The sequence below is a fragment of the Amphiura filiformis genome, chromosome 9 (assembly GCF_039555335.1).
Source record: "Amphiura filiformis chromosome 9, Afil_fr2py, whole genome shotgun sequence".
NCBI lineage: Eukaryota > Metazoa > Echinodermata > Ophiuroidea > Amphilepidida > Amphiuridae > Amphiura > Amphiura filiformis.
In genome coordinates, this window is record NC_092636.1 from 18,057,589 (window position 1) to 18,082,442 (window position 24,854).

The 24,854-nt window shown below is 35.5% G+C and overlaps 1 protein-coding gene across 2 annotated transcripts; it reads left to right on the forward strand.

The window, feature by feature from the left end:
* Window positions 1–33: 33 nt before the first annotated feature.
* On the forward strand, window positions 34–19,723 carry LOC140160711 (uncharacterized). 2 transcript variants are annotated; one of them, XM_072184001.1, is made up of 4 exons: window positions 34–210; window positions 5,535–5,689; window positions 7,612–7,710; window positions 16,625–19,723. In XM_072184001.1, the coding sequence occupies exons 1-4, from the start codon at window positions 158–160 to the stop codon at window positions 16,810–16,812; spliced, it is 495 nt and encodes a 164-aa protein (XP_072040102.1). In that variant the 5' UTR covers window positions 34–157; the 3' UTR covers window positions 16,813–19,723. The 2 variants fall into 2 exon arrangements, with proteins under 2 accessions (XP_072040102.1, XP_072040103.1); XM_072184002.1 differs by lacking the exon at window positions 7,612–7,710 and having other exon boundaries at window positions 40–210.
* Window positions 19,724–24,854: the final 5,131 nt, after the last annotated feature.

The following is a 24,854-nucleotide window of genomic DNA, read 5'->3' on the forward strand; positions in this document are numbered from 1 at the left end:
ATATATCGCAGAGGAGTGATGTCATCGCGCAGTATTCAAAACGTTTCCGGTCAATATATCTGCTGTTGTCACAATACGACGATTATCAGCTGTTGAGTCGCTCCAGGAAAATTTGGTATCTTTTCTATTTTCTGAAGATCTAATCAGGAAACCAAACATGACAACCACTAATGTATTTCAGGGAATGGATCTAGACAAGCCAAGCTCAAAGTAAGTGTATTTTTCTCTCAACATTTTGAGTTCAAATGCTGTTTGGGTGTGGGCACAATTTTTATTATAATTTTTTTAATAGTGCATTGCCATGCATTGCATCGTGTTTTGCATGGCATTGCCTAATGTCATGAATGGGTCGGCGTTAATCAGCTGATCAGTGATCAATCAGTCATTGCCAGTCAACCAAGTTGCCAAAATTTTCACGTACAATGTAGGATATTTTATTTGGAAAGGTGATTATTTTTTACTTAAATTAATGAGGGGTCAACCATGGCCACTGGCACTGTGTGACTGTGGCTGTGCATCATTCATGCATCATCGACTGTACTTTTGTCTGAATTACTCAATTTACTGTACAAACATGACAAAAAAGGAAGTAATGCAGCGTTTTTCAGCACGGCGATCCATTTTACACAAAAGCGATTTTATTTGAAAAAAATTTGAAAGTATCATGTGTATGAACTATTTACTATGACTATGTAGGCAGTCATGGCAGTTGGTAGGTATGCGGCCCAGGGTAGGTATGCTCATAAAATTTTGAAGTTCAATATTTTTAGCTGAAAGTTCTTTCATTTGAAAGAGAATCAAATTACCTAAACAATAAGGGGTCAATCATGTTTCTAGTGCATATACTTTTGAAGTTACAGACAAAAATAGTGTCACCAAATTGCCCAAAATGTTGTGTGTGAGATTGTGACAGCAGGCACATGTACAATGTACACTACTGTATGTGACCCCAGATGACCTCCTATTCTTTACTGTAAGAAAGCTGTTTTGGATGGTCTTGATTTACACACAAATTGCTTTTGCGCTTTAACGAGCGTCCACTTGGTGGAACATGGATTGCACTATGTGATAGCTTATGAATCCATTATTATGCTAGTACCAACATAAGTCAACATCACTTAGGTTTTGGTTGTCAAAATTAATTTTAGTAATTTTTTCCATTGAGCCCCACAGTAAAGCCATTTTTGGACAGTACAGGCACATTCCACTTCCCTATGGACGAATAGCGCCACCTACAGTGTGTGATGTGAGCCTGGCTACCCAGGGCCAGAAACCTAAAACACATTTGCTAGTCAGCGAAATTCGCCTAGACCGGGCCCGGGGGACCAAACACAATACATATTTACATAGAAATTTCAATTTTTTTTTCAAGAACAGGTCGGTCAAGGAAACCTACATAAATATGTTTTCTATACTTCACTTGACCCAAATATATGATTTGTTATGGTGATGAGACACTCACACTGTCACACATGGGATTTTGAGTTCCATTAAAAAAAGCTGCTATCATCATGAGACTAAGATCTAGAAACAGTGTTCGAAATAAGCACTTATCCTCTTGTCCTCTTGTCCAAAAATCACTGGGGACAACCAAATTGAGCTATGTACTTATCCCCTGGACAACCACTATATTTTACCTCCAAAGATATGACACATTTTGGGGACAACCAAAATGTTTTGAGGAGAAGCAGAATTTATGCTTTAGTTGTCCTCGGGACAACCTCTATATTTTCCTTATTTCGGACACTGTCTAGAAACACCCCCGTAATGCTGTTTTGGGGAATTTTGCTAGCAGAATCTTTTTGATGAAAGTTGATCTTTGAAAAGATGTAACTTTGCCGCGGAAAGTGCTATGACAAAAAGGTTTTCAGTTTTGGTTTCTTTACTCAAAGACTTGTAATAATAGGGCTTTAATTTGATATAAGATCATGTTTTTTATGTTGGGACCCCAAATATGGTGGATTTGTGACATGCAAGAAACAATTTCGCACTTAAAATGTTGATATTTTTCTAGTCCTACATCACAGGGACCAGGTTTTGGTCTTATTTTTTGAGCAATTTAGCAGGCTAAAAGAATCAGAGGAAAAAACTAAAACAATTCACTTTGACTAATTAGTAAAGCTCGTTAAAACTACATGTACATCACAGAGACCTGGTTTTGGTCTTATTTTTTGAGCAATTTAGCAGGCTAAAAGAATCAGCGGAAAAAAACTAAAACAAATCACTTTGACTAATTAGTAAAGCTCGTTAAGTGGAATTAGGCAGGGGTGGCGGAGCAGGAGAGATGAGCAGGATGATGTTTGGATGTTTCATCTTACAATTATGAACAGTATATATTGGTATGATTAATAGCCTAAAGTGGCACACTAACACATTGTTCAATGAGTAAATAATATTTTGGAAGTATTTATAATATATTTAAATCAAATTAATTAATGGAATCATTTAAAATAAATTAATTAAACCACCGCAGCATACAGATACTGTAAAAATGTAAAAATGGCGTATTAGCAAAAGTAATAAATAATACATTTAAAAATATGGCCATGTGTTTTGAGCTCGCCACCCGTAGCGTTACATCGCAAATATATGAATTTTTACACCAATCGAGTTTCAAATTAGAATATCTCCACAATTATCAACCCTAAACTAGCAAAAGTATACATTTTTGGAAAGCTGAAGGCATAAGGAATGTAACAATACATATTTCAACTCATTATACAGGGTGACCTTGAAGTTATACAGGGTGGAATAAAAAATTCGGATACAAAAAGGGTTACTTAATGCATTGCTTATTACTAACTTGCAGTAATAAACTGAAAGTAAATAACATCTATTTAGTTAGAGGATAGGGGGAGCCTACAGACTTTGGAAGATAAAAAATCACAGCTGTTTGGTAATCTCGGAATACAGGGTGTCCCAAAGTATGTTAGAATTTTTTACAATTCATCATATTTTGAACTGAATCATTTTACCCCTAACCCATACAGGAAAAGTAAGTCCATATTTAGATTCCTCATCAAATTTCCTATCAGAAAATGTATACTTTGACTATGATAGGTTAAGTAATAAAATTTTTACAGCAACTTTTAGATTTTGAAGACATCCGCATTACTTTCTACAGTGTTTAATATGAAAGCGGGTGGTTTTGTACGTAAAAGTTTGAATTTTATAGACTAAACCAATCATTAAGAGTTCAAAATGATTAAAAATAATTAGCAGAATTGTTTAGCTGTAAATTAAGACCAAAACCAAGTTTATAGCCCCTGTAGCAGTGAATTTATTCAAGTTACACACGTGAAACGTCGCGTTCCCATAGAGTTTGTGTGTACCGCTTCCCCCCCCCTCCGCTTCCCCCCCTCCACCACCCTGACTGCTCGCAATTCAATCGACCACAGCTTCGTTAGTTGAAAAGCTATATTGTTCATATTTACAGGTTATTTAGTGGTATTATTTAGCTTTTAAATGAGACCAAAACCATGACATAATCTTTTTGTTTAGCCGAGCTATGATGAATTGAACAGATCACAATTTGAAAATACGTAACACCACCACCATTTTTGGGTGGCGAGTTCAAAACGCGTGGCCATATACAAGTTTATGTATCACTGGGGTAAAAGAATATAAACAGTATGTAAATTACCTAATTAGCTTGATTAGTGAATCAAAAATACAGGTACAATGTCTAGTGATCCATAAGTGGCTCACACAATTTAAGTTTGAAATTCTGCATTCTAACTATACGGTAACAATACAACATATGTGTTGTTTGGGCCACCCTGTAAGTGAGATTTCTTGTTTTATATGAAAAGTATACAGTTGCTGTGAATCTGAATATGGCCAATTCCATGCCAAAAGTGCCTTTTGTAACGTCCGTAACAAATTTTTGGAACATTATTGCTCAAACTTGCTAATCATGCCTCCATAGATTGATGTCAGACCTACTTAATGTACTTTCTTATGGGGATTTAACAGTTGGCCATTTCTGTGGTCACAAGTTGGGTGTTGAAGGAGCCCTACATGTACATTAGATGATAGGCAATATGGCCATACAAGATATAACTTTGCTATGGAAAGTGACAAAATGGTTTTCAGGGCTTTAATTTGATACAAAATGATGTGGTTTGATGGTAAATTTGAATTCTCCTTTCATACCTGTAATGTTATAATTAAATCCTCAGTGCCAAAATATAATGATGTTGATATTGGGCTGGATGTGATGTTTCAAAAATAAAGAAAATATTGGGGTAAAATCTTAAACAGAAGCCAAATCGGCATTTGATGTTTGCAATGCATTGTGGGACAGTTTTTTTTTTTCAGTTTTGGGACACTTTTCCCAAGCTGACTTATTGGGAAAATTCAGAAATATTTGTTTTTGTGCATACTGTACAAAATATAATTTAATATTTTACAAGAATGAAAAAAAAAAAAAAATAATAATAATAATAATAATTATCTGAATATTTTTAATAATAGATTAAATGACAATAATAAATTAATTTGTAATCTAATAATTATAGCAATGTCCCCGATATGTCAGAGGTCAAAGTGTCCCAAAACTGCTCTCATAGTCTCATATAACCCTATTCATAACATATATATGGCCAATTTAGCAAATTAGTAATTTGACTTTAAATTAGTCAACATGTAGGCCTACATACTCAAAACACACTTGATATGCTTGGGAAGTACCATACTTTGTGTAGTGAAAAAAATTACTTTCATATCTTTGACAATCTCTCGTTGACCCCAGTAACAGTCACCCACTAAGGTAGCCCAAAACAGATGACTTGTACTTGTTAGCTTGAAAGTTGAATGAGGTTTTAAAAGGAAATTTTTTAATACTTCCCTGGTCCTGTGGTCCAGGTACGTTGATGATTTATCATGAGGCAAGATCGGCTTTCCTTCTACGCGCTGGTGACCAATAGATCAACCGTCAACGACCATTGATCAGCCAATCGGCTTGATTGTTGTTGTCACTTAACTGACATGTTTACCCTTGTGTCAGTTGTGTGTGACCTTAGAAGTATTTTTAAAAATAATTTACTAGTACTTCAGTCTGTTCATGTCGGTTGGGTCCAAGGGTAGCGCTAAGTTGCTTTTGGGGGTCCCGGACCCACCAAAATAGAGTTGGGACCCCCTGTTTTTAAATTTTCTGCAAGTTCAGGGGTCCCTGCAGACCCCCGGTTTTTCAATCTAGCGCTATTGCAGATATACTATTTATGCTGCATTTGTGCAACTGGGACTCACCAAACTCTACTTCGGACCCCCTACTTTTTTATTTTTTTTGCAAGTTCGGGGTCCCTCACGGACACTTTCGAGTGTTTAGTTCTAGCGCTGCCCTGGTTGGGTCGCATGCACTGCACATTCATCTAGGTAAATGAATGTATCTTGGTTGATTTTATAATTTCTGACATCTGCGATGCTGATGATTGACAACTGGTCTCTTACTTGCATGGCCTAATTTTTGTGTAAGTTATAAATTGAATGAACAAAATTCATAACTGTGAATCAACTCTTTTCTTCCTGAATAGGGTGTTGGCTCCACCCGGTGGCAAATCAAATTGGGGCTTTGGAGGTGATCCAGAACCCCAGCAACAGCAACAAAGACCACAACAAAGGAGAACAGAACCTACAGCCCCAGCACCACAACAGGATGTTGGTCCTGCTAAGTCATGTAAACCAGAAAGTAAGTTTTAACTTGTGTTTGCTCAAGATCATTCATTGCCCAGCCCATGAAAACGGGATTGATTGATGCATTGGTGGTTTTTGATGTAAATTTGGAATACCCCACAAATCACAAATTTTACAGCAGGCGTGACTTCAATGTTGACTAACCTCTAATTATGTGATTTTGTAATATAATGTCATGATGGACAGTTATAGAGTCCCTACAGTCTCTACAAAAGTGTACATGTAAGTCCCTAGATACAACAAACGAAAATAAATTTGTCAAAAGTACCGTACCATACCCTACCTAAGATGTACTGTAAGTATGGGTCATTATTTCTCAATTCACCCAATGGGAAACACCTCACCCCCTTCAAATTTGTTCAAAATTGGTATACAGGGTGATTTTGGCTGGCAAAGCTCAAATTTCAAATTTTAGCTTAATGGGACGTCTGGTTTTAAGCTATGCCCGCCCATTTTGGCGATTTAAATGAAAAATGGCAGCCCATCAATATTATCGCGACCATATCTCCGTAACCGTGGGTCCTACTGAGCTGAAATTGGTGTCATTATTTAGCTAATCTCTCAAAGAATCCAAATCTGCTATCATTTAGTATGTGGGAGTAAGAGAAAATGTGTGACTTTTTTTTCTGTACTTTGACCTTGAATTTGACCTTGTTGCCCACGTGACCGCGAGACGAATTTGCGTTGGAATTATACCCCCATATGTTGTCTACAAAATATCAAAAAATTGGAGGGTAATATTTTTTTTTTTTGCTAGACTTTCTAAAAGCTGCGCATGCAGGTGAAAACATATGTATTTAATGCATGTACATATAGGCCTATACAATTGGCCTATATTATAATAGTATCATGTGTACAATATACTGAGCCTACATACAAAATTACAGTTTTTCAACCACATGCTTGCTTTATGAAAGCCTAGCAAGAAAACAAAAAATATTACCCTCCAATTTTTTGATATTATGTAGACAACATATGGAGGTGTAATTCCAACGCAAACTCGCCTCATGGTCACGTGGGCAAGCAACAAGGTCAAATTCAAGGTCAAAGTACAGAAAAAAAGGTGAATATTTTTTCTCTTCCTCCTACACACTAAATGATAGTAGATTTGGATTCTTTGAGAGATTAGCTAAAAAGTGACACCAATTTCAGCTCAGTAGGACCTACGGTTACGGAGATATGGTCGCGATAATATTGATGGGCTTGCCATTTTCTCCAAATCGCCAAAATGGGCGGGGCATAGCGAAAACCAGACGTCCGATTAAGCTAAAATTTGAAATTTGAGCTTTGCCAGCAAAATCACCCTGTATACCAATTTTGAACAAATTTGAAGGGGGTGAGGTGTAAAATCATATTTTTTTTGGGTGATTTGAGAAATAATGACCCGTATATAAAGTGGCCTTTTGGATCATTTTAGTTTTTACATGTAGTCATTTACTTCCCAATTTAAACTTCTTAATTAGTTTCCCATTGTTACACCAAGTTGAGTAAAGTCAGTAGAATGATCACCAAGATCTGAGTCGTCAGCAGCAACATTAAATTGAAAAGCACCATAAATTTATGTGTTCAGTTTTGTTTGAATGTGAATATACTTACACTGTTTTGATATTTTTTTTGTGTGTACTTATCCAACACACTGAGTAACATGTAAGTACTTGTAAGCATGCTTAATTTTGTTAGTATGTTTTAAAGACCTATCCATCTTGACCTTCCGTAGAACAGGTACATGTATAATGTTCTACCTTAAATGTGACTGTATGATCTACTTGTCAGTGCTAATTATATCAGTAGCATGTAATTATTTCTAGGTTTGTTACTATTAGACACCTTGAATAATGCCTAGTGCTGTGTGAGTATTTTATGAGCCAATTCCAAACAAAATGCATGCTTTGTAATTGTACCCAATATCTTATGTAGGTACAGCAGGGCAGACACAGTCCAATCTGTTTGGAGCAGGTGATCCAAACAACTGGCCAAAACCATCATCTGGCAAAAGACACTTGGCCGACCAGAATAGTATGTTTTAAAAATGTGCTCTGAATCTGAGCAAAAATCACCCAATTTGTTGTGGCTTTGTTTTGTTCAATTCCTTTTTCTTTTGAGTTTCGAAGCAGTTGACTTGCCATAATTTAAAATGTTTTTAATTGAAAAAATATGGAAATGATAACTCATTCCAATGTATGACATCTGAGTCTGACACGTGTTATCTGCCAGGTGTACAGTACGGTACATTGAAAAGTGTTTTTTTTTTTCCTTCAAAACTTGCTCTAGCTGTTCAGTGACCAACACTATTTTGTTCAGAGGTGTGAGAGTTAGATTTAAAAGGTTTTTTGTACTCTTCTTGAAGTATTTTGAACTTATTTTATGTTGTTCCCCCCTCCCCTCCCCTGGTAATTTTAATCTGTTTTTAGAACCAGTAGCCAGTCATTCTAGATTAAAGATAATTGAATCATTATTAATCCGTAATCCCTGTGCTTTGTATGTGTAACGAAATTCATGAGGACCAATCATTCTATCGTCATTGCCTAACAAATCGTACAGGTTTACGCTATTAGAGGAGCGTGACATCTTTCATGTTTCATACAAAAGTATGTTCGATCTTTTACACTTTAATTGTTTGAAATCATGGAACGATTGGCTCTCATACAGGGTTGTCACCAGGACCAAAAAAGTAGGGGAGATTGGGGTTAGTTGAAACATTTTTCACAAAATCGTCTTTTTAACGCAAACTGATTACTTTCAAGAAACATTAACCATATCAGTATAAACATACATGTATACATACATGCTACAAATACAGCCTTAAACTTTATTGGACCTGCTTATGATTATTCATATAATCCAATTTGAAAATTTGAAAAAAAGTGTTTCAACTAACCCCACCCCTGGGGTAAGTTGAAACATAGGGTGGGGTTAGTTGAAACATGGCTTGTAAAAATTTCAAAATAATTATTATTGTGTTGTTAGGGTTATACTTCCCTTGAAGGCACCCTTTAAGAGCCAATCTCCCTTATTATGTACGGATTTGCGATACAAAAAAAAATAGAATTGTCTCTAAAAATAATTTTGGTACATATTAGCACCAACAACTCACATGTAAAATATGAGCGTGCACAGCGCCCTCGTTCAGCTTGAAAAAATTCTTGAAATTTCAGCCTCTCTGAGCCTTACTTGCAAATGGTAAACTTTGGAGGTGCATAACATCGTGCGCCATCATCATCCCAACCTGCATTTTGCATTTTTTAAAGTACCAAATGGTTACATTACAAAAACCAAGAAAAAAAATTGGGATCTTGATGGCGCACAAAAACAGCAAATCCAATGATTTGATGAAAAGCGCCCTCGTGCAAACTTCAAAGCATCATAACGAGCTGCGCCATCAAGATCCCAAGTCCGAACAAGTTTGAAATTAAAGACCTCCATGGCAAGTTTCATTTTTCAGCAAAAATTTTTTGGGATTTCGTTGGCGCACAGAGTTAACAGAGGTCAAAGGTCAAAATTTCCTATTTTAGCACATTTTTGCACGCCTGTATTATTATGCGCCAACGTCACCTGACTCTCCGAATAGGATTTCATCAAAGAAGAGGTAATTCTCTGCAAGAACTGAAAAAATTAGCTTGGGATCTCTTGATCTTCATATTTTTCTGATTTTTTGAAAATGGACTTAGCCTCATTTTGGAGGTCAATTTGACCTCTTTTTCCCACTCGCTGCACAATGTGGGCTTTTTACCGCATCACAAAAAGATGCGCCAACAAGATCCCAATTTTATTTTTCATCGTCTAGCTTCTTTGGCGACCAGTAGACAAAAAACAAGCAACAGCTAATTGGGATCATGTGGGCGCACTAATATAAAAAAGGTCAAAGGTCACGCTTTGTGCCAAAGTGATGTATATTTGCCTATGTGCAGCACGAAAGTGGAACTTTGACCCGCAATAAAAATGTGCGCCAACAAGATCCCATCTTACTTTTTGGATGATTGGATAAAGGGGCTTATGTATAACTGATAACAAGTAAAAAAAAAGTGGGATCATGTGGGCGCACTAATTCAATAGAGGTCGAAGTTCATACTTTGTGCCGAATTGGCATTACTTTGCCTATGTGCAGCACAAAAGTAGAACTTTGACCCACAATAAAATAATAGCGCCAACAAGATCCCATCTTACTTTTGGATGATTGGATAAAGGGGCTTATGTATAACTGATAACAAGTAAAAAAAAGTGGGATCATATGGGCGCACTAATTCAATAGAGGTCAAAGTTCATACTTCATACAAAATTCAGCAATCAACCTTTCACTCAAATTTTGCAAAATATGACTAAGTATTTTGACAAAAAATTTTTTTACTCTCACCAACTACCATGATGGAATCAGCATCATCTGAAATGCACTCACACAAGTTTCTATGAGACATGTCTGGTGATCCCCATTGAAAAAAAAATCGGCACAAAGTATGAACTTTGACCTCTATTTAATTAGTGCGCCCACATGATCCCACTTTTTTTAAACTTATTATTAGCTATACATAAGCCCCTTTATCCAATCATCCAAAAAGTAAGATGGGATCTTGTTGGCGCTACATTTTTATTATGGTCAAAGTTCCACTTTTGTGCTGCACATGGGCAAAATAATGCCAATTCGGCACAAAGTATGAACTTTGACCTCTATTGAATTAGTGCGCCCACATGATCCCACTTTTTTTTTTTTACTTGTTATCAGTTATACATAAGCCCCTTTATCCAATCATCCAAAAAGTAAGATGGGATCTTGTTGGCGCACATTTTTATTATGGGTCAAAGTTCCACTTTCGGGCTGCACATAGGCAAATATGCATCACTTTGGCACAAAGCTTGACCTTTGACCTCTTTTATATTAGTGCGCCCACATGATCCCAATTAGCTGTTGCTTGTGTTTTATTTACTGGTCGCCAAAGAAGCTAGACGATGACTAATAAAATTGGGATCTTGTTGGCGCATCTTTTTGTGATGCAGTGAAAAGCCCACATTGTGCAGCGAGTGGGAAAAAGAGGTCAAATTGACCTCCAAAATGAGGCTAAGTCCATTTTCAAAAAATCAGAAAAATATGAAGATCAAGAGATCCCAAGCTAATTTTTTCAGTTCTTGCAGAGAATTACCTCTTCTTTGATGAAATGCTATTCGAGAGTCAGGTGACGCTATGCCGCAATAATACAGGCGGCAAATATATGCGAAAATAGGACATTTTGACCTTTGACCTCTGTTAACTTGGTGCGCCAACGAAATCCCAAAAAATTTTTGCTGAAAAATGAAACTTGCCATGGAGGTCTTTAATTTCAAACTTGTTCGGACTTGGGATCTTGATGGCGCAGCCCGTTATGATGCTTTGAAGTTTGCGCGAGGGCGCTTTTCATCAAATCATTGGATTTGCTTATTTTGTGCGCCAACAAGATCCCTTTTTTTTTTTCTTGGTTTTTGTAATGTAACCATTTGGTACTTTAAAAAAATGCAAAATGCAGGTTGGGATGATGATGGCGCACGATGTTATGTACCTCCAAAGTTTACCATTTGCAAGTAAGGCTCAGAGAGGCCGAAATTTCAAGAATTTTTAAAAGCTGAACGAGGGCGCTGTGCTCGCTCATATTTTACATGTGAGTTGTTGGTGCTAATATGTACCAAAATCATTTTTTAGAGACAATTCTATTTTTTTTAGATCACAACCCCCTTATTCATGTACATAATAAGGGAGACTGGCTCTTTACATACAATCAGTGTGAAAAAATGAATAAATAAATAAGTGGGAGTGCGGGTCAATACTTTGGACACAAGGTGACGAGTGTCACCATGGACCAAAATATGAGAAGCCTAAAATATTATAAAATGTACTTTCTGTGTGCATTTTTTGCTTGTATTATTGCTTTTTAACCATATTAAAGCAATATTGAAGAAATGGTAAACATGTTACAAATTTTTAAAAAGTCAAATTTTTAACCATATTTTTCTATGCGATTTTCACGTTTCAACTAACCCCACCTCAAAAGTTTCAACTAACCCCGATGCCTATTTTTACATTTCAAAGTTCATTACACAAAATAAGAAATACAATAAAACTTTTATTTAACATTATTCTGGGACTTACTACTAGTGCTTATGATACTCAAAAAATAATCCCCTGAATCTTTAAACAACATGGAGAAAACGCATCTTTTCTGAGGGGCATAAAAATTAGTCAGTAAGTCAAAAAACAGATATTCCTTTCCCAAGCCAACACTGGTGGGGCATCAGTGCTGCTGCTAATTTGGTGGATGACCCTTACTAATACCTATTACTAGGTGCCAGTATTTTACCAAATTAATTTTTTGTGTCAGAAAAAAATACAATGTTTCAACTTACCCCGCGTTCCAACTAACCCCAATCCCCCCTACTCTTTAAAATATTGAAGGCGAATGAATGCTAGGGATTGGGGAATAGGCTTTGAGGGTACCACCCCCTAAAAAACTTTTTTGCTCTAAGTTTTATAATGAAATATCATCATCCACTTCCGAAATGACAACCCTGCTCTCATAATATGTAAGATGATGCTGGGTGACTTATAGCCAGTTAGGGAATCACAGGTTATGCAGTCGGCAGGTGGGGGGAACTAAGACAGGGATTCTCAATTTAGGGGGGCCTAGGGGCCAGATCCGGCCCACCGATCAATTGTAGTTGGCTCTTGAACAGCTCTGACAGTAAACATAACAAACCAATCTGAGTGTATTGGCCTTAAAATACAAATTTATTTGAAATGTTTCTTAGCCCTCTGTTAGTCCGTAGCTCATGAGCAAATACATAACAGGAGGCTCCTGAAGATGTTAAATATTGGGGGGGGGGGGGGTCCAATGGTACCTGGCCCAAATTATTGGGGGGGGGGGCAATGATACTTTTACATAGCCACCAAAATTATTGGAGGCCACTCCCAGAGCTGCCAACTCTCCCTCTTTTCGCAGGAGACTACCTACTTTTAAACCTTTTATCAGAACCCTTAATTTTGGTCATCTCCTGAAAAGGAAATGGGTTCGCCCATTAAGATGTACACATTTTGACAAATCTCCCTGATTACAACAGGAAATCTCCTTTTTCAAGATTCAAATGTTGGCAGCTCTGCACTCCCCCCACCCTGGTTCCAGAGCCACTGCATAATTGAGAACCCCTGAACTAGTACTAAAGATGTTTGTTGAATGCTGATTAATTTACAGGATGATAATGGAGAGGAAACTATGCTGATTGAGCAATTAAATGATGTGCCTTCCTCCAACTCTAGACAGAATAGATTATAAATATATTTTATTGCCATGGTGAAACTGTGATGGCTTTACTTCTTTCATGCACCTAACAATTTGCATGCTTCAAGCTGTTTGAATTCTTTTCATCACTAATAATATAAATGTACAACAGATTTTTTTGTGACGAGGGTCATTTTGCATTCCATGGAACTTCTGGGCTTCTGGCAAAGAATTTATTATTATAACATCATTTTTGAGTGACATGCACACGTCATCTGTTTTTCTCATGTCATTTCAAAGCCAAAAACACATGTATGCAAAATTGTGTGATTTCCTGCCGAAATATGCCCCAAAAGAAACGGTTTTGCTTTTTGTTTAAAATATGTTATTTTCTAAACTGTTTGCTCTGAATGGCACTCGCTAGAGTTTCGAACGCTCAGCCCTCTGAAAAGGACTTCTCTAGGGAAAGATTAAATCTTACTCAAGTTGTAGAACTTTGTTTAAATTGATGCTCAGTGGGAGAAGTGGGTAAGCGCAATAGCTGCCCTGTGAACATTTGGCAATTTACACAAAGTACAAAAATTTGTACATACTCATATATATAGTTACACATGGCACACTTCTATGAGCAGTCAATATTAGAAGTCTATATACAGTTGATATTTTGCCTACAGTTATGGATATCAAATCATAAATATCAAGGGTTGAGAACCAGAAAGCCTCAACTCACACTGATCAGCTCTCACAGAATAAGCATTAAGTTGACCAAATAACATTCTTATTTTGTACATATTTTAAAATCTTCCCAAACACGTTAGGATGACACCTTGCTTTGGTCTTCAAGAGTCAATATTTTCCCCCAATGACCCCCATAATGGAAATTGTTTTCTAATTCTATTGAATTTTGCCATGTTTAATGGACTGAATCTTGCATAGTGCTCATTTTGTGGCCCCCGGCAGGTGATTGTATCATGTGTTACGGCTTTCTGGCTCTCAACCCTCAATATAGGATAGATGTCAATTCATTAGCTATGTACAGCATATCATGACTCCTATGAGGTGAAACATGTACGTCATTTTATGACTGTGCTGTGCTCATCAGTATCATTTGCCAAGTGAATGACTCATCAGTGGACTTTGTTTGCAGAAGTGACATAATCAGCCTTACTCAGTATGAAACAAATTTTTATCATTGATCACCTCAACAAAATCTTGGAAAAAAATACAAGAAAATCACGCTATAGAGTGACATTATCGGGAGTCAACCTCCAGGCCTTGTCTTTTGAGGCGAGTGAGAGGAATCACTCGCCTAAAATGAAGCTGAGGAGAGCTTTTCATCACTCGCCTAAATTTGGTGTAATACTAATACAAGTGATTAAAATCACTCGCCTACAGCTCACCTTGCAGGACAAGTTTTGAGGAGAGTGATTTGTCTCTCGCCAGCAATTTTCAAAAGACAAGGCCTGAACCTCCCATGTAAGACACACAAAAGTATAGAACTTTGATCTTAGAATAGTCCATGGCAGAGAAAATCCATTTTACATTCATGAATGTATCTAGATAATCAACTGCTATGTCATGTGTCTACATTGAAGGCATAAATGGCTTATTTGAAAGTTTAACATTGTTGATTTACATGTTTTGTTGCCCATCCCCATGATTGTTTTAAATTAGATTTTCCCATGTTTTCATAATTTCATGTTTATAAACATTCTCTAGTTTTATTCTTACCAGTTACATAATAATTACATCTAGACATATTTATGATGTTATAGAGGTTGTGCGTGAAATTATTGATTGGCTCCAAACAAAGGATTTGAACCGATGTCCTTCACCGTAATCATGGCGCAGTGCAGTCCATTCAATCAAATGTTGTCATCAACCTATTTGATTGTAGGGCATTTGTTATGTTGAATGTATTTGAGTAGTCCGCCATATTTACCGTATGATGCGTCATATGCACAACCTCTATATAATTAATGTTTTGAAGTACTTACTTTTCTAATTAATTGTGTTCTTTTGTTTGAATTGAAGTGTTTGCACCCATGCTTTTCTAATTATCTTTAGAGTAATTTTCCAACCATATCCATGTTGTAAACCCGGGGGGATCACTCAAATATGACAGTGTACGCATGCGTGACCAAATTTTTTTCAAACACCCCCAAACAAGTTTTAACCTACCAGCAAATTTAGCCCCTAAATAAGGTAATTTAATATAGAATTTACCCCCTAATGAGTTTTTGGTTTGTTAAAATGCAACAAATGTACCCTTTTTTGATTCGTTATTTACCAAAAATTTGAAAAGGTACCCTAAACAAGTTGTTCAGTTTCAGAAAACTACCCTTATTCTTGAAAATAGGTGTTTTTAGACCCTAAACGCGCGCCAGCAGAACTTGACTTGCCTAAAAAACACCCCTTTTTACTTGTTTTTTTGGTCACGCATGCGTACAGACAATTTATGTGAGTGGCCCCCCCCCCCCCTCCCGGGGTTGTAAACTATATTGTGAAATTGAATTGCTCATCAATGTGATCATGCTATGAATTTAAAAATGTGTGTGTGGGGGTATGTGATAGCAGAGAGACTTACATGTATAATTTGGTTCACCTCATGTTTGGTAGTGACGTCAATGCAGTTGCGCCTCAAGCGTGCCGACAAGCCGCCCCTGTACGCGTGCGTGTACACTCAGGGTGTTTAACTTTACGCGCGCGTTTCGATACTACGGCGAGCGAAATACGCACGTACGTCACTACCGAACTTGAGATGAACCATAGGTTCAATTGTAAAACCAAACTGTTATCAGTCATGGTGCTCAAGGGCAGATAGAGCTTTGACAACATTGGTGAAGTGGAAAAATAACTATGAAAACAGAACAATTTGGGTAAGATACTAAAATGTAGAGTGTTCTACCATAGATTATCAAAACTATGGTTCCACATTGGAAAATAGTCCTGACTTAACTTGAGACACCTTGATGAGTGTGTTTGTTTGATTGATTGACATGCATTGTTAAAAGGAATCTAATCCTATAAATGATTGATGGCATCCTATAAATGTTACATTTATAGGAAGGAGGGGGTTAAAAATGTTGAGTATAAGAAATGCATCTCCTATTTTGACCCACTTCCAGTTTTGCTTTAAAATGACACAAAAGAGAGCTCACACAGATAAGCACACAAGTTGAGCACTATGTGTATTGTGTACGCTCAGATAATCAATGCCCCAGATCCGAATTCAAGTATGCTTAGAGGACACAGGCATGGAACATTCGAATCTATGTGATATTAAAGGGGCATTTCGTGATCCACTGCCTCATCCCCCACTTTTTTCAAAAAAAGTTGAGATTTTGATACCACTGGAAACCTCTGGCTACATAATGTTTATCTACCAAAAATTTCTTGCAGATTAATTCGTTTTGCAAAAATATCCTCAAATTTGAATTTCGTTCTGGTGCACCAGAACGAAATTACACACTAGTGGCCTATGGAGCAGTATAATACACATAATCATGCATAACTCGCAAACGCAAAATCGGAATCAACTGAAATTTTGGGAATAAGCTTTTTTCGTGAATATCTACTGAAAAATGTCATAAAAAGAGGATGCTAGGATCACGAAATCCTCCTTTAATGTATGGATTTAGCTTAGTCTTGCTTGTAACCACATTTGTTTATTTTTTGATATTTTGCAAACCCAGGTTCCAGTGCGGGTTTTAATCTACTCTCAGGTGAGCCTCTTACGCCAAGCCAAAACGGAGCACGTAGACAACAGAAAGATCGTGTAGATCCTTCCAATATGCCTGCTGCTGGAAGCAGAATTGAAGATCGTAAAGTCATAAGGAAGCAACCACCAGGTGGAGCATCAAGTTTCTCATTCGGGAACTAAGCAGAACTAGAATTATGATATTATGACCTATTCTTGTCACTTCTAAGGTCTCTGTACTTTCAAACTGGACTGTTTTTCTTTCGTTTTTCAAGGACTTAATGCTCCCAAAGTCCTGAAAGCTACAGAATGCTACACATTGTCATTCATTTCAATCTTTGTGCCTCACAACAATGAGGCCAGTGAAGTGTGTGGGCCATGCCTTTGGTTTTAAAATTAATTCAGCAAATCAAGGCATAAATTACGGTAGTAAAGCCCCTTTGATTGGTAATTTAACTTAACTAATTTTGTTCCTTTAAGCTACAAGATGCTGCGATTACCAATTTTAAAAAACTACTAAACTACTAAAACTACTAAATGCTACATTTACCAATAAAAGGAGCTTTTTTGGCTTAGAAGTAATTCTGTGAAATTTGTTGTTTATGATGCCCAATTAAATTACTGAGAGTACAGCTAAGCAACATGGCTGACTACCAACACCACACTCTCTGCTAAAATTTTGGATGTGTCAAATATTAACAGGATGAGTTCGAGATGATCATCACAATTTGAATTAGCATCCATCATACGACAAAATATGTCAAGTTTTAATTTATTTTGGTGGAAATCCTGCAAGTGCTACCAGTAAAGAAACATGGTCCACTTTAGTTGAATACACTAGACAATATAGAGATGACAAGGCAGAGGCAATGTTTTTCCAAAGAAATATTACTTGAATTATTTACCATTGATAACTGTTTTGAATATTTGAAAGTGAATGTGATGTTCATGTAATATGCAGTGCTGTGTTGTGAAAATGAATTTCTAAAATAGTATATTAAATAATTTGTAAAACCTGACAATTCCAATTTCCTACAGGTACATGTGTAATCAATCCAAATTTGTTATAAAAATATTGAGTGTTTGTTTTTGGGTCTTTTGATCTAGTCTTTAAGGCAAGTGAGGTTCATGAAGTTATGTGAGAAATTCTAATCATAACCCAAGTTGCAGAATGCAGATGCGTTGCATATTACATGCGCTGCCTAAATTGTGATGTGATTGTGTCTGTAAAATTGGCTGCTTGTTTTACATGTTTGTTCTTAAAAATATAGCATTTCTTGATGCAAAAGGTAACATTAAATTTACAGTGATTTATAAAAAAAAATGATACAGTTCTCATTTTAAGCATGCATCAGTCTTAAGAGTAGTTGTCAATATCATTGTTGTTTCAATCTGTGTCATTTTTTGATCAATATTTTTTCCTTGAAACATGCACCCAATTCTAATGATGAAAGCATGTTGCGCATTGACAATGTATTCTGGGGCTTTGTTTTCCCCTTTAAATAATAAATGATTCTATGTATCGAGGAAGATGACATTTTATTATGAGGTTAATACTTCTGAACTGATATAATGCAAACTGGCAAGTTACATGACATACTTAATAATAATTCTGAGACATGTCTTCCTGACTCAGTCAGTCTATAAAAGGTTGAATCATCAGTGACTGTTGAAAAACCATCTTAAGGCTGAATTGATGAATGATGTATTCTCTCTGGATTTAACAAGCAGCATGCACTGTATGTGCAAATCTGTTCTGTTGTCCACATGTGCAATACCATATGGCTCACAAGTATGACTGAAGTTCACAAGGTTAAATATAATTAATATTTTGTTAATTGATTTAATTAAACTCACATATGTCCAAAATTCAAAGGCTAAAAGAAAGGTGATAGAAAAAATAACTAGCAGTGGGAGACTTCCTTTGTAACAAGAATACATATCTGTTACATCACATGTGTTACAAATGTTTTATTCCAAACTCTAGTAAAATAGTACTATAAAAACATGTGGTATGAAAGATGTAAGTCCAGATCCGGACATGATGGATGTTACCATGGTTACATGAACTTACATCAATGGTGATGTTGTTTGTGTTAAAATATGAAATTGCTAAACATTGCGACCTACTTGAGTATGCATAGAATTGAAAAAAAAAACTACTTGTTAGGCACCATAAACAAAGTTGTTTGATCTTTGGATCCACCATCGATGCTGCTTCGATACGTGTTATCAGAATTTAATGCTAAATTTGTATTGCTCAATATCACTACAGGCAAAAGTCACTATTTTATCACAATTAATTATTATAAATTACTTGATTTCATAAATAATAAGGATGATCAAGCACCGATGGTCGATCAAAAGATCAAACCAGTTTGTTTCTGGTGCCTTAGTTTTTGTAATATAGGTCTAGATATTAATTATCTGGAAAATATTCCCTTCAATTTTAGCCAAAAAAAATAATGAGACATTAGTCATTAAAAAAAAGTACTTACACATATTTGAACAAGTCTTATTCAATTTATTTGTTTTTAAATATTTTGTTGTAATCAATTGTTTTCCAGCATTACTAAAAGGTTGTATTTAATCATAACTTATTCCATTTATTTTTCTTACTAAAAATATAGTTGGCTGTTTTTGTCTAAATGTTTTTGTCTTAAAGGTAAACAGTACTTAGTACTTTCTGTTGACCTTACAAAATGTATTCGTATCAGTAGTATTCAAAATTAATATTATGGCTAAGTGTGCAATGGTAAAAAATACAGACACAGTGTCAAATTTTGACTTCACATTTCACGAAGCGAAGCTGGGTGAAATGGAACAGTCCAAATTTGACAGAGTGATATTTTTATACCATTGCACACACATAGGCAGGCAACATTTTATATAACAATACAACAAATTTTCCCAGCCATTTAATAGTGCAAACTATCAACGGCTCAAGTCGATGTCATCGTTATATAATAAAATATATACAATTGAAAATACTTATCTGCTACTTCTTGCTTTAAAAGCGTTCTTTTTCCAAGTTCTTTATTTATTCAAAACAAAATTTCTTAGTTTTATTTAAGCAAACATTAACATTTACACATCTTGTCAGTGAAGACTGAACCCACCGGGCAAAAATGACCTGTATTATGAACTGCATCACATTAAGGCAAAAGGTTTGCAGAAATATCATTAAGGGTTCGTTAATTACACACAAAGGTACATTGTAATAATAGTTATAAAATCAATTCTAATGTTAATTCAATTGCCTGAGTGGACCATTATTATAAAATACCAAGTACTGGTCGCAATACTATATCAGACATAGTACATTTTATGATACAGACAGAGCCAGTTACTAATTAGTATTATGGGCGACTTCAAAAAAATGACTCCAAAGTGGGACATTTTGTCCGAAAATTCAAATTCGCTATCCAAGTGATTTTTGTGTGCTACTTTGAAGTTAGTATGTTAAAGTTTGTGCAACAATTGAGGGGACAGTCTGAAAGCATCTATTTATTTTTTTATGGCACATGTACTACAGAATATACCCACTTTGTAAGAAAAGTCACATAAAACTTTATTTGTTTTTTAGGTATCTAAAATAATGGTTATCAACACTACTGTAACATTTAGAGGTAATCTGTGACATGGTTAAAGACAAACAAGCCCTTTAAAGTATATCTTTACCATCAAAAACTGAAAAAATATCATTTTTCATATTAAAAACACTGATTTTTACTCACTTGAGGGCCAGAAGTTTTCATTCTCAAAAAAATTAACTGTAGTTAAACTGTTTAACATACCTGCATTATAAACAATACCTGTCAGAAACTATTCCAAAAGTTTCAAGTTCATAGCATAATGCATGACAAGGCACTGCAGGATCCAAAATGTATTTATACCATATTTGTACATTGGTGTTACACTCATGACGGGCCAACTTTATAGGAAATTGCTATTCTGTGGATCTCAAAATCCTTGTCTTGTTTAGAAATCAAGTATTTAGATTGTTCAACATATATGAAACATAGAAAAGCTCATTCTACAACAATTATTATGGGTGTCTTTGAAATTTTTTGTTCCTTCTGCAAGAATTTATCTCAAGTTTTTAATATTTTAATGATAATTCAAAACAAATATCAGTAACACCATGTAAACTTGCCTTTAAAATGTCAACATAGTCTTGTTTTAACCATTCTGAAAATGTGGAGCTACTACTTCATTCATTTCTAAGATAGTTCAACACCAAGACACATAATGTACTTTGTTCACTTTGTGTTACCCTCCTGACACACCAAGAGTGGTAAATACTAGCAACTCTTGATGATCACAAACATTTGACATTGTTTAAGAATATAACTGTTAGGGATGTTAAAGTAATGCTGACAATCATAAATATATTAATTATACATAAATTTGTTATAAAAAGTACAAATATGTGGCTAAACATAGTGCCTGTTAAGGTACTTAGGCAAGGTGAAGCCCTGTTTTTGAACAGAACACATTAACATTGCCATGATTTTTATTTTTGTTGGTTATTTGTACTTTAGTTTATATGATTACATGATATATTATTGATAATATTGCCACAAATTTCACTTTACAATTGTGCATTGGTGTTGTTTTGTTGTCAGGAGTGTAACTTTAAAATGGTGTTACACTCCTGACAACCAACTTAATGCACAATGAAGCAGACACATGTAACATAGCATGTCTGTTTCCATCATTATTAGTTTATTTGCACTAGATACAACAACAGAAAAATATGATTGCTCAATTTCATCAGCAATAACATTGTCAAAATCCAGGATAAAATTCAATGTTACACTCCTGACATTCTTAGGGTACACAGTTTGAACTCAAATTTATAATAAGAAAATGTAATTTACAAACATAAATTTAGCATTGAATGAAAGGTAACAGAACACCTATTCAAAATATGGAAACTGGAATTTTCAGCTGTTGATTAATATTCTTTCTTGAGTGATTTTGTTGCTAAATTAGAATTTGACCCCCTTTTTTGAAAATGTTGACTTCATTGGTAGATGACACATTTTTTGGTACTTACAAAAGATAAATTACACAGATATTTGGTAAAATTATAATATAAGGGTACCTGTTACTGGAACAAATATCAGGAATCAAATTGAATAGGTCTTACTTTTGCTATAGCTTACAGAAATTTCATGTTGAATTTCAATGTCCACAAAAAACGTTACCCTCCTGACCATTTTTGGCATCAAAATTCTCTTTTTTCTTTCTGAAGCAGCCATAGAAAAAATTTTCTGGTAATGAAAGGTGGGCATCATAACTCATATTTAAGAATAATTACCTGCTCTAAAAATCATTTCAATTTACAAATATAGGGTGGAAACTGAAAGGAGTCATTTTTTTTGAAGTCGCCCTTATACTAAATTGTGGTGAGAATGCAATACAATCATTTGTGCAAAGCAAGGCATTAGCCAGAGGGGTGTCTTTAGGGTGTCCAAAATGGTCAAAATCAGGGTGTCCACTTCCTATTCACTCCATTATAAAATCAGAAGTTTAGGGTTTCCAAATTGAAAACAGGGTGTCCAAATGACACCTGGACACCCCTCTGGCTAATGCCTTGGTGCAAAGGAATATTAACACATTTAAATGATAGCTGAAGAAATGATGTATGAGCCTTTCTCTGTATTAATTAGTTGGGCAAATAATTTCACAATTAGATTTGGAAATGTGATATTTTATGCAATCTTAATGAAATAGATTGATGGTACAAAGTATGGTTTTCCAAGGACATCTGATGACATACATGTAAATAATACTATCATCCTGAAAGGTGTAAGGTGTTCCTTGTTAAATTGAACTGTTGTATACTATTACCCATAATTGTATTACCTTGAAGGTTCCTGTATGTCAATGAGATGCATCAGTTCTAGATATTAAGTGAGACATTGGGCTATTCCATTTAAAATCCACACGGAGAGTATGAATTTCAAATGGAATGAACTCATTAAGCTGTTCCATTTCAAACACCCTCTGAGAAAGAGTCAACCTGAATCTTCCACTACGGGAGTTTCAATTGGAGCTGCTAATGTGTTCATTCCATTTGAAATTCATACTCTCCCTGTGGAAGATATTTCCAAAATATTCCACAGGGGGAGTGTGGACTTTAAATGAATATCCCATTGATTGGTACAAATAAATGACAGGTGATGTATAAAAAAGGGTGTGTACAAGGAATGCAAAAGAGAAAAGACAAATTCTTTGCACTATACTCCTGTAAACTATTTGTACCAACATAAAAAAAAGTACTAGAGTTTGTACCAAAGTTTTGATAAATTTGTACTTTTTGCCTCATTTTGAAGTACTGCAAGCTTTCAACTGTTTTGTCAAAATGCACAATTTTTCATGATATTGGACGTTATTATAAGTGTAAAATGATAATAATAATGTATATGTGTGACATTGTTTCAAATGTGAAGTCAGCAAATTGGACAGATCTTTTAACTCCAATAGGCCTACTTTGATTGCGTTTTGGTAAAATGCAAAACCTTAACATTGAGTCGAAGTTAAATTTTCTGGGAAATTTCATAAATTATTGATCTTGAAAGACGATGTGGTTTCTGTATCTGAATTTTGATGACTTTGATAATTTTATGTACCATTGCAACAGTGATATGCAATACAAACAACTGATCCCTCCTGTACCTGTTTTTGTTTAGTGACAGGCCTCGAAATTTACATTTTATATGGCACTCATTTTCAAGGAGTTGGGCAATAGAACCAAATTAGTTTGATCTTTTGATGCCTGGTCAATCGTCATTATTTATAAAATCAAGAAATTAACTACCGGTATTGTTAATTCTGATTACATATATGAATCTTTGCATGTAGTGATATTGTCCAATACTAATTCTGGATAATTAGTTGATAGTTCCTTGATTAAAAGCATCAAAGCAGCATCAACAGTCGATCCAAAGATAGAACAAATTTGGTTCTGGTACAAAAGGGCACAAGAGCTATTATTATCTGCTGAAAAACGCTTTGAAATGACCTTGAAATGTATTGTTTGTGGTGAACTAAAATACCACAACCAATCACACACTGGCGATAGCTCGTTGACAGAACGACGGTATTGAATGCGGTGTCCAGTGACTAGCTTTGTCGAATCAGCAGAAGATTATTGGTTAATGTTTTGATAGTCATGCTTGATGTTTTTCATAAAAGTCCTGCTGAAAAAGTCTATCGAGGGGCAAGAAGGCCAAGTCAAAGAGCAGCAGAGGTTGTGGCGTACTTGAATTCCGAGGCCTGTTTAGTGATGTGCCTTCAACAATTTCTGTACTTTTTGTGAATGGATGTATAACATCCTTTATATCATTATGCAACAGTCATGTGAAATTTTGATCCAGTTGTTGTATTTGTAATCAAGAGTTGTGGTGAGCCATTACTTAAACAAGACAAATGCAGCAAGCAAACCCATGGATATTCTTTAAAAGAGAGTCATGTAAAGTTAAGTTCAGAGTTTCCAGAAGAGGCTGTAACAAATTATCAGTCTTTCCCAGGTTCAAATAATTATTATTGCCAAACTAAACTACAAGTTCTTGTTTTTGTCGTTTTGTGTGCGTAAGTCACACTTATCAATGCACAAAATGCAATAAATGCAGTGTCATTGAATAATCCTAGTTATGCGTTGTCATTTGGTTGTCACGTGTCATTTGTACAGTAATTTGTTATAGACCAGGTTAAAACTGAGCTAAGTACCACTTGGAGAACAAATTCTCATGGTTTATCTGGACTAGTTTAGCATCGGGAACAAGAATTTGTTGGGTAAAACGCCTGTAACCTGAGAACTTTTCCATGGTGGCTGGGCGCTTTTTTCAAAATGGCCGCCAAAATACAATATATATGGTTAAATTAGTCACTTTAGAGCATATTTAACCAGATTTTGGATTTTTATTGATAGCAATAATGTACTACTAAGTCAGGTTTTTAATATGAAGGTAACTGGAGGTCACAGCTGAGGGCGCTTTTTTGAAAATGGTCGCCAAAATCGATGAAAAACATATATATGGTTAAATTAGTCACTTTAGGGCCATATTTAACCAGATTTTGGATTTTTATTCTATAAGAATTTAGGTGTAAATCCATGAATCAATTCTCGTGAAGATTCTTGTAAACTATTTTCTCTGAAGTTGATTCTCATTAAAAAACTATGTGATCCGTGCAAAGGAATGGCCTAAAAAATA

Bases quoted from the DNA above. Each gene is read 5' to 3' on its own strand.
- LOC140160711 (XM_072184001.1), top strand. From the start codon at position 158: ATGACAACCACTAATGTATTTCAGGGAATGGATCTAGACAAGCCAAGC. The intron at 211-5,534 runs GTAAGTGTATTT...CTTCCTGAATAG, and splicing joins CTAGACAAGCCAAGCTCAAA to GGTGTTGGCTCCACCCGGTG. The intron at 7,711-16,624 runs GTATGTTTTAAA...TTGCAAACCCAG, and splicing joins ACACTTGGCCGACCAGAATA to GTTCCAGTGCGGGTTTTAAT.